Raw genomic sequence first — 11,171 nt, 5'->3', positions numbered from 1 at the left:
GAGAGAGAGTGGTAGTCATCTTCCATGGCAGCTAATAGGGCACACCTGGTTTCAATCGCTCGTCAACCTCCATATAAAGGCTTGGTCATTATCATATTCACCATGCTGCCAGATTGTTCTGTCCTTCAAGTTTGAGCCACGTCATTCTCAAGTGTTTGCCAATTTTCTTTGTCATTCCCCCCCCCCCTTTAACTTTGAATTGGAACATAAACATTGAAGTCAACTGATTTAAATTCACAAGCAGAGGAAGGATGTTTCTTGAAGCCTGAGTCCAGAGCTGCTCTGAAGACATGGGTCACGAAACTGAATTATAAAAATAGTGAAATGCAAACTGGGTCATAGCTAGTGCAGCACTCAGGTAAACTGACAAACTGGCAAAGACCGGGTGGCAGCAGGGTTTGAGAATGAGTCTCAGGTGTGCAGCAAGGCCTACATGTCACAAGGAGAAGGGAGGCATTGCTAAGATCCTGACAGTTATGGGGGCTTTTTTGTAATTATTGTTTTTTTTTTCTTAGCTGCCACTGTCACACTGTCTTCAGTCTTTTTGTGTTCCAGCCCCCTGCCACCTCTGTCTGCCTGTTTTTATATAATAATTGATGCCTACTGTTATTTTAACCGCAGTGATTTAGTAGTTATTTTTGACCACTGTCAATCAGGTCACTGCTAATAATAATAATTTCCACCAGGTTGTACACTGGGAGGTGTAATGCTGCCCTCCATGGGACAAAAAACCCCAATGTTTCTGTCACTTTATATTCTTGCATCTAGAGGATGAACACTGGTGTTTTTGGTTGTTTTCCTATAAACCTGCAGGAAATTATGAGAAGAACAAGAAGAATTTTGAACCGTGATGAAGAACTTCACACTGTGGAGGGATACATTGCACCCCCCTCGGTGCCAGAAATCAACAAGAAGAACAACCACCGTTCGAGATGTCTGGTGTTCGAGATAACATCTCACCAAGAGATGTCCTTCAACATCTAATGAACGATACATCAATTACGTGAATGACACCTGTGCCATCCACACGTCAACAAGACCAAGTCTTTGGTGAAGTGTGTCAATGCATGTGAAGAGGAAGAGGATATAATATCTTGCCTACGGAGATACATAGGGAGGAACTTGCACAAGAAGTACACTGCGTTTGGGCTGCAATCGTGTACAGATGTACAACAGTATATCATTAATGTTCTTAGTATGTCATGGAATATATTTTAGTTATTGATGAATTGATACAATTGTTGCAGCCTAAGTTCTTAGTGACACAGTGTTTACAGTAGATGTTGACACTGAGTGAAAGACATTTTTCTCTCTTTTTTTGGTTTACAAAGATAAGATCTGATTGTGAAATAAACCCTGAATTTCAGTCTGTTTTTATACTTTTTTTGAGTTTGAGTCACAGGAAAGATACTCAAAAGAAAACAATGAAGATATTAATATTCAATAGAGTGGAGGAGAATGAAGTGAGAGACATGGTCTTTGAATATACATTGCACTGATAGTTTGGCTCCATCTAGTGAAAGAAATTCAAAGTCAGTGTCAGGGGTGGCTTTATTTTAATAACAATCACAATAATCACAGAAAATACATATACAGTATATACCTATAAACACACACATATATATATATATATATATATATATATTATATATATTCAGAAACATACAGAAAATTAATTTAGTGACATCAACTTGACATCAATATGCTTGTAATCGAGTACAATAAATCATCATCATTCAAATTTCATCACTATATGTGTGCATATATGTGTATGTGCATGTATGTATGTATATATATATATACGTATATATGTGTGTATGTATATGTGTGTGTATGTATGTATATATACATACATAAAAGGGTGCTGTATATCTGTATATTTTAATTTTTTCTACATCTACATTTTCTTAATATTTTTTATACTCTGTATAGATTTTAATTTGAGGTCTACTTTTATACTTATACTTAAGTTTGTGTTTCTGTCTCCTAAAAAACTGACTCGTAGAACCTGCACAAGATTTCCAATGTGCCTGTTTAAGCACAAATGGCAAATAAAAACCTTGAAACCTTGACCTTGAAAAGCTCTTTTAATCCTATCAGATTATAATTTCATAAAAAGCCTGGAGAGGGTAAAGCTATGAAACTCTACACACACTGAGGTATTACTATCAATGTGATTTTTCCATATAAAGTTACATTGGCCAAATTTTAATAATTTTCTATTGAATTTCTCTTATATTATTATTTTTACCCAGGACATCAACTGTGCCATCCAACCACCAAAAATAAATAAATAAGAGCTAGAAACATAAACAGAAACAATGTGGATTTTGATCAGAAAAAGATGAATTGATCTTAAAGTGAATATGTAGAAACTATATTTACAGAATCATCAACTTATAGCTCAGGTTAAAATTATACATACATTTTGCAGATTTTGCGCCATATAAATAAACTTTACATTGACATTTAGGACAAACACAAAATAGGAATTAAAGTATATTTAAGTATATAAAGCAATGTTCAGTAAATGAATGGGAGTGTGTACAAACTAAATTTCCAGGATAATCAAGTTACAGAGGACGTTAAGGAAAATATACACACAAAAACAGAAATTAATTAGAATCTTAAGTCGTTTCTTTGTGCAACTGTCACTTTTTTTCTTTGGAATCGCGCTATCAAAACCTTTTTAATGTCTTTCGTCTTGAGACAATAGATGAGTGGATTAACTGCAGGAGGTACGAGGCTGTACATCATCGTGATAATAATACGAGCATCAGTGCCGAACCTGAAGCCTAAGAGGTTGGAGAGATAAACGAAACACCTGGGCACATAATAAAGGCAGGTGATGAAAATCTGAGGAGCACATGTGGAGATGACTTTGTTCCAACGCTCAACTTGAGACATTTTTAAAGCAGCTATGATAATAGAAAAGTATGATATAATAATAAAAGCCAAAGGAAGTAACAGCACAACCATGGCATTAGCAACAGCGACCATTTTAACATATATAACATTTTCCCCACATCCCAGCTGAGTGATTGATATATGATCACAGTAGCAATGTACAATGATATTGAGGTTGCAGTACGGTAAAGTTAAAGCGTGGAGCACAATCCCCAGCATACATATGAACGATACGAGGCAGGACAAGACACAAGCAATGAAAACTGTTTTGTTCGTGACCCAAACAGGATATCGGAAAGGAAGCCATATGGCAACAAAACGATCCAAGGCCATGATCAGCAAAATTAACGAATTAATCGTTCCCAAAGAGTGGACGAGGAACATTTGTGTAAAGCAGGCTCCGATTGATGTTGTCATGTCATTCCACCAGTATCTGGCAATGATTTTTGGAAGCGTCACGGTGCCAAAAGTCATGTCTGTCATTGCCAGGTGGCAGAAGATGAAATATGTCGGTTTGCGAAGAGTCCGCTCGAACAGAATCACGGTTAAAATGAAAGTGTTTCCCACCACAATGGCCAGAAAAACGAGGAGCAGGAGAACAGACACCGCTCCATTGTACTCAGGTGGAAGTCCAGGGAATCCAATGATCATGAAGTCTTTTATATTTGTCGTGTTTGTGAATTTCATCATTATTTACATGAATATTGAATGCAATCTGTTAATAGCGAATTGCTTCATGAACAGCAAATCAAAGCAAAGCAAAGCATCTAGGAAATCAAGGAATATTCCACAAATGATTTACAATACCTTGTTCTACATGTCCTGTATCATCTGTATGTACTGTCGTGTATGTGCAGTGTGTGTGTAGCAGCATTTATTCACTCCATGAGGTGCTCAGCTTTTATGCCGTGTGTGGAGCCAGGTCCCACGAGCAAAAATGTTATCGAAGCATGTGACGTGTGAAAAAAAACTTTCAACACACTGACGTAGAGTAAAAGAAGGAGTTGTTTTGTGTTGGGGGAAATAAATATGTGTGAAGATTAGGGCTGCATGATATGAGGAAATCATGCGATAGTGTTGTTGAATATTGTGATGACAATTCCACTTGAACACGTACAAATATAAGTGTTTGTTCTGATATATAACACACAGGCCCCGGACTGAGTTACTCAGTTTTAGTTCTTCATGATTTGTTCTGTAGTTTTAGACACTGAGAGGATGCCATGTTCACTACATCACCATTATGAACCACTGACAATGGTGGAGTTTGGAGTGTTGTGGAGTTTGAGGCTTAAAACCCTTTGTTATTGTAAATATGTTTTATAATGTTCAAAATTCAAATTTAATACGCAAAATCTGTTGTTCTTTTACAACAACACTGTTTTTTCTAAATAAAACTTTTTGTTTCTCTTCATTTTAAATTGTTAATACATTCTTTTAACATGTAGTAAATTGTAAATAACAGCCAGATATTGAAAAATGGGCAAAAGCACTTTCTCACAAGACATTTTCCTGGGTCCCCACAACCTGATTTTGCACCTTATTCATGGGGACACTTGTAATTAGAGGGACGTTGTGCCTCTCAGTCTCTCTCTACCACTCTGCCCCTGGTGGTTGAAATGATTTGGACTTATGTCACGTCCGTGGCACGACGCCATGTTTGTGTCCGGTGGGCAGCCAGACTCAGTTGGTTCACTGTGGAGGTAAAACCTCATCATTTCTGTGTGTTCACACCTAAAGCTCTACAACATGAGGATTTTATCTACAAAGACTGTTTTAAAAAAACAAACATCCACTGCACTGATGTTTGGCTCCCTCTAGTGGACAATTCAAGTTTAATTTTAGGGATGATTTTATTTATTTTTTTTTAAATATAACAATCAAAAGAAAAATAAATGCACACATCTACAAATATATACAAACAAACAGTTGTATTGTTTGATGTAATTGTCTTCCTGAATTTAACATATTGATTTTAACAGAAATTAGTGCTTTCAGATTTAATAATTTGACACCATCATGCTTGTAATCAGTATACAAATAATATCATCATTCTGTATTAAATAACTATTCACCTAGAGAGGGTAAAGCTATAAAAGAATACAAACTGGGGTATTATGAATGAATATATCTTCCAAATAGAGTTAAATAGGTCAGTTTTCTAGTGACAATTTTTAATTTTTCATGTTAAAATTTCCTCATAATGTTTTCATTATTCTTTTGGACATGTACACACACACACAAATTACAACACAACTCAAAATGTAAACCTTTTTTTAAAGACCCCTTGTATTGTAACACATTTATCACAGTTAGGTTTCAATTCAGAATTAGCTCTAAAGTGGTTTCATTCATCAACCACTGCAGTGAGAGAAGAAACATTTCGATGTTGGTTGTAGCAAAGAACAAAGCAAGTAAGACAATAAAAGTACATATGATGAATTATAATATTATATTTAATGTGTGCACTTAGAGTCAAAATCAGGTTTATTTCCAAAGAAACACATACACAATATGAGGAATATGTAGTTGTCATTAGTGCAAAAAGCAGAAAAAAAAAAAATATATATATATATATAAATAAAGATTATAAAGGCTATTTACTGAAGAATAATTTAAATTTAAATAAAACAACACATCTAAACAGATACAAGGTGAATTTGATCAGAGAAGAAAAGAGAACATTTGATCTTGACGTGGAAATATGTATATAATCATAATATATCACAATGACATTTGTCTATGTTTTACTCTGAAATGTACAATAAATAAATGGAAGAAACTATATTTACAGGATTATCAAGTTGTAGATTAAGTTAAAAAAATATACATATACACATTGCACATTTAGGATAACAGCAGAATCAGAAGTAAAATGATATGATGATGTTTTCTGTGTCAGTTTTTACTCTAGAATGTTTAATAAATGAATTAGTGAATTCAAACAATATTTCTAGATAGCTATAGATGAGGTTAAAGGAAAAATATACACTGTTCATTTATGACAAGTTATTTTACATTGTTTTTTTGGACATGTCTTTGTGCAGCTGCCACTTTTCTTCTTTGGAACCTCTCTGTCAAAACCTTTTTAATGTCTTTTGTCTTGAGACAATAGATGAGTGGATTAACTACGGGAGGTATGAGGCTGTACATCATTGTGATAATAATACGAGCATCAGTGCTGAACTGGAAGCCCAAATGGCTGGAGAGATAAACAAAACACCTTGGCACATAATAAAGGCAGGTGATGAAAATCTGAGGAGCACATGTGGAGATGACTTTGTTCGACCGCTCAGCTTGAGACATTTTCAAAGCAGCTACGATAATAGAAAAGTACGATATAATAATAAAAGCTAAAGGAAACAGCAACACGACCATGGCATTGGCAAGAGCGACCGTTTTAACATATATAACATTTTCCCCACATCCCAGCCGAGTTATCGATAAATGATCACAGTAACAATGTATAATGACATTGAGGTCACAGTAAGGTAAAGACGAGGCGTGGAGCACGATCCCCGTCATACGTATAAATGTTGCAAGGCAGGACAAGACACAAACAATGCAAACTGTTTTGTTCGTGACCCAAACAGGATATCGGAAAGGAAGCCATATGGCAACAAAACGATCCAAGGCCATAATCAACAAAATTAACGAAACGATTGCTCCCAAAGCGTGGACGAAGTACATTTGTGTAAAGCAGGCTCCGATTGATGTTGTCATGTCATTCCACCAGTATCTGGCAATGATTTTTGGAAGCGTCACGGTGCCAAAAGTCATGTCTGTCATTGCCAGGTGGCAGAAGATGAAATATGTCGGTTTGCGAAGAGTCCGCTCGAACAGAATCACGGTTAAAATGAAAGTGTTTCCCACCACAATGGCCAGATAAATGAGGAGGAGGAGAACAGACACCGCTCCATTGTACTCAGGTGGAAGTCCAGGGAATCCAATGATCATGAAGTCTTTTATATTTGTCGTGTTTGTGAATTTCATAATCACTTAAATGTAAGCTTTAAAAAGAAAGTAGCTTAATCTCACTGGAAATCAAGCTTTAAAGCAGGATAAGAAACCTATAAACAATAGAAACCTCCAGGAAATCAAAGAACCTTCCAAAGAGAATACAAAATACCTTGTTCTACATGTCCTGTATCATCAGTATGTGCTTTATTTTGTTCTATGTGTATGTGTATTGTGTGTGTGTGTGTAGCGTTCACACTGTGAGGTACTCGGCTTTTATGATGTGTGTGGAGATTAACAGCGTTAGGAGCCATTTCCCATGTGTACAACAGTTGTGACGTAGTGTAAAAGAAGAGTTTGTTTTTCTGAGGCAAGTTACGGGGGGAGGGGTAAAAATCTGTACAAGATACGTGCAAAGACATTGACCAAAACAAAGAGATGAATTTTTTTCATACATGTCACAAAAACCGACAGTAATAAAAGATATCGACCAAAATAATTAAAAGCATTTGTTATTTACTGTGCAAAATGTTTTGCACAGTAAATATGTCATATTATGTCAAGAATAAATGTCTGTCATGTTAAATACTGACCGTAATTAACTAGATTAAATTGTAATTCAAAGCTCCTGTAAGAGAGTCTCCTCCTCACACAAAAATCAGTTAATTTTAAATTCATTCCTTTATCTCATGTCTATACTCATCCATTTGTTTGTTTTTATTTTACATGTTTACTTATTTATTCCATTATTACTGAGACATAACAGTCATCATTGATGTGCTTTTGTGTGTAGATTTGACGAGTTAATCACCATTAGATGAGAATCTTGTCTTTTCTTGGGAGCATGAACAAGCAACAACTTAAAACTGATCAAAAAACACTTATTCTGACACACATAGAGATGTATCAGCAAGAGAAAACAATACATCACTGTATTTTCTTATTTGTTTATGAATCACTACATATACACAAATGTGTCCAGCCATGGAAAAACAAGCAACAAGTAGGCCGAGGGACTTTTCGAGTTATTTACAGATTGGACACCTTGAAGCGAACAGACATACAGTAGTTACCTCTGAGGTGACGACATGACACCCGCGATGAAAAGAGAGCACCCCGAACCTCTTATTAACCACCTATCTTCTTATGGGGTGAGATTCATTAATGCCGTTAATCTACGTTAGTGTTCATTCAAAGTCACACAGAGGGATTACAAAATGTTTTTTCATTCTAGACTCTATCTTTTAATAATCCACTGTGCGTTTCAGAACGTTATGTTGCTACATTTTTATAAGCTATCTCAGTATTGTCGTTTTAAAATGCAAATGCTACGCACATCGAAACTTCTGTTCAGTCAGATGATCGTATTGTAAGCTGTAACGGGAGCATGTGAGCATCTGCTATTAATATGATTAGCAAACCAACCTGATGTGCTTGAATAATGTGTGAATCACACAGCTTTGGGTATGAAGTATTGACTGTGATGCTAATGATTTAGCAACTAGCTGAGAGTGAGCACATCATCATCATCAGCTCATTCAGCAACAGACTGATAGATCCACACTACACCACAGAGCCACTGAAATGTATTTTATTTTATTTGATATGAGAAATATGGATCTATCTTTTATATTACCTTTCTTGTTTTTCATTTTTATTACATTTATATTCATATTTCATTTTATTTTTCTCTGGGAACCCCCTGGGACATATTCATAGAACCCTCAGGGTCCGTAGACCTGTTATTGATAACCATTGTTCAAACTTTTACAATAGTTTCTGTCCTGTGGACTAACATGGGCAAAAATGTGAATAAACAAGTAAGTAATTAATCTGTGAGACCCATGTAAGCTCTTCTTCCTCCTTGAATCTGCTGAAAAACACGTTTGTACGTTCACTTTAGCTTTGTACTCAATCTGTTCCACTGATTCACTCCACATATTCAAATGCAGGAGGTTAGGTAGATTAGATTAGATTAGCCTTTATTGCTCGCACACTAGGTACATTCACACGTTACAGCAACAAGGAGTCAGGCGGAGACAAATGTGGACAGAGAAAGCAATAAAGTACAAAACAAATACAAGATAGAAATAGAAATTAAAATATAAGAAGATATTGCCGAGACATTATCGGGATATGTATGTAGTGAACGTATCAGAACTAAGAGGCATGAAAAGGTGCATGATAATGGTTTTTGAACTGACACCAAACACAGAGCAAACATAAATAGAATTATTAAAACACAGCCTATGTGATTTGAAAAAGATGAATTGTTTAGTCCCGCTGCTGTTTGAACAATGCCACTAAAATTCAATTCAATTATAGGTTATTGTTAAAAAATGTGGGGGTCCAAAACAGAGCTGACCCTGCTCCTGATATAAATCTAAAAAGGCTTGTTCTACGGTAATAAAATCAACAATTCATACATTCAGGTGATTATACAAAAATATTTGATCTCAATTTTCTGCCAAGTTCAGTGGATCTTTAAATACTTTCATCATGCAAAAAACATACAATGGCTCTTTTTAATGACACACACACACACACACACACATAGTGCTGTGTATGTAAAGACATCACACCTGACATGAACAGTGAGTGCAATTCAGATATATTTATATATTATATATCATACAAATATATTATAGAAATGCTTTTGTGTGTAGATTTGTCTTTTTGTATGTGTATGTTTTGTCACTGTGCTACATTTCTGTCATTTTCCTCTAATAATGACCAGTGAATCAGCCTGAAATGAGAATTTTGATCAAATTGTGTCAACGAACATTTATTCTGAAACACAAAGAGATGTAAATGCATCACTGTATTTTCTTATTTATTTAAACAATATTATTTTGTGATTGTATTTCATCACGTCTTTGAGCTTGTGTTAATTTTCCTGACAAGGAATCTGCTTTTCAGATTTTCCTTGATATCCCTGGTTTTGAAACAGTATATTATGGGGTTGATGGCGGCAGGTAACAGGCTGTACAGCATGACAATGATAATGCGAACCGGAATGCTGAACCTGAATCCAACAATGTTCGCCAGGTACACAAAGCACCTCGGCATGTAATAGATGAAGGTGATGAGGAGCTGCGGCGTGCAGGTGGACAGAGTCTTCATACGACCCTCGGAGTTGGAAATACGAATAACAGCCACAATGATGATAAAGTAAGAGAACAGGATGAAGCCCAGAGGCACCAACAGAAAGAACATGGCCCCAGCGACCGCAACAACCTCAACTTCTCTCACATTCTCACACCCAAGTCGTGTGATTGCGATGTGGTCGCAGTAGCATTGAAGAATCATATTGGAATTGCAAAAAGGCAACGTCAGAGCATCAACAACTATACCCACCATCCATGATAATGGCAGAATCCACGATACTCCGCACAGCACAGAGACTGTGGTGTTGCTGAAAACTGCCGTGTAACGCAACGGAGCCCAAACGGCAATGGAGCGATCGAGCGCCATCACCATCAGGATGAACGAATGAGCCGCTCCAAGAAAGTGGACGAAATACATTTGCACGAAGCAGCCGTAAAACGAAATGACGCTGTCGTCGAACCAGTATTTTGAAATGATCTTCGGAAGAGTCGCGGTCCCAAACGCTAAGTCTGTCATAGCGAGGTGGCAGAAGATCAGATACGTGGGTTTGTGAAGAGAACTTTCACATTTGACAAACACTAAAATAAAAATGTTTCCTCCCACTATCACCAAGTAGAGAATGAAAAGCACGACTGACACGGGTATATAGTAGTCTGGTGAAAGCCCGGGAAATCCAACAATGAAGAAATCTTTTATCCTGGTTACATTAGTGAACATCATGTTCTTTGAATTTACAACAACAAATTCAACGAGGAAAAAAGGGAAGCAGCCGTTAGTCACCAAGCAGTCGTTAGGCACATAAGTCACCACAGATTCAATCCCTCTGCCTTGTCTTGTTTCATCTAAAACATATCAGTGATCGTCCTTCATGAGTGTCCGCTAACATCTCACCTGAGATGAACTCCACGCTAACACTATACTTTATGCAAACAAGCAGTTCCTAAAGGGCTGAAACCCCAAAGGAGATCCACTGTGACGGGTGACGTGTGGAGTACAAACAGCCTATAGTGTGAAAAAGTTTATTCAGTCTTTGTTATGTATAAGTATCTTTTACTAAAGTTGGGAAAAGAGCACTGTCTGTCACAACTGCCGCGGCAACGTGTGCGTTTGTTCCCAAACCGACGATCCCGGTGAACTCTGAGACATGTGCAGACATCCATGTCTTCAGACCAGGTACAATAGCCCATGTTATTGTATGT

The 11,171-nt window shown here is 36.6% G+C and overlaps 3 protein-coding genes across 3 annotated transcripts; all 3 read right to left on the bottom strand.

The window, feature by feature from the left end:
* Positions 1–2,619: 2,619 nt before the first annotated feature.
* Positions 2,620–3,692, bottom strand: LOC131462282 (olfactory receptor 52E8-like). Its single transcript, XM_058633339.1, has one exon. The coding sequence runs from the start codon at positions 3,595–3,597 to the stop codon at positions 2,620–2,622; it is 978 nt and encodes a 325-aa protein (XP_058489322.1). The 5' UTR covers positions 3,598–3,692.
* Positions 3,693–5,907: 2,215 nt separating this feature from the next.
* On the bottom strand, positions 5,908–7,021 carry LOC131462918 (olfactory receptor 52B2-like). The gene has a single exon (XM_058634490.1). It carries the CDS (start codon positions 6,898–6,900, stop codon positions 5,917–5,919), a length of 984 nt encoding a protein of 327 aa, XP_058490473.1. The 5' UTR covers positions 6,901–7,021; the 3' UTR covers positions 5,908–5,916.
* A 2,711-nt stretch (positions 7,022–9,732) lies between these two features.
* LOC131462281 (olfactory receptor 52E8-like) lies at positions 9,733–10,692 on the bottom strand. The gene has a single exon (XM_058633338.1). It carries the CDS (start codon positions 10,690–10,692, stop codon positions 9,733–9,735), a length of 960 nt encoding a protein of 319 aa, XP_058489321.1.
* Between the last annotated feature and the right edge of the window lie 479 nt (positions 10,693–11,171).

Source organism: Solea solea, chromosome 7, assembly GCF_958295425.1.
Source record: "Solea solea chromosome 7, fSolSol10.1, whole genome shotgun sequence".
In the NCBI taxonomy this organism is placed as follows: domain Eukaryota; kingdom Metazoa; phylum Chordata; class Actinopteri; order Pleuronectiformes; family Soleidae; genus Solea; species Solea solea.
The sequence above is the reverse complement of the archived record's forward strand: the minus strand, read 5'-3'. Positions and strand labels throughout refer to the sequence as shown.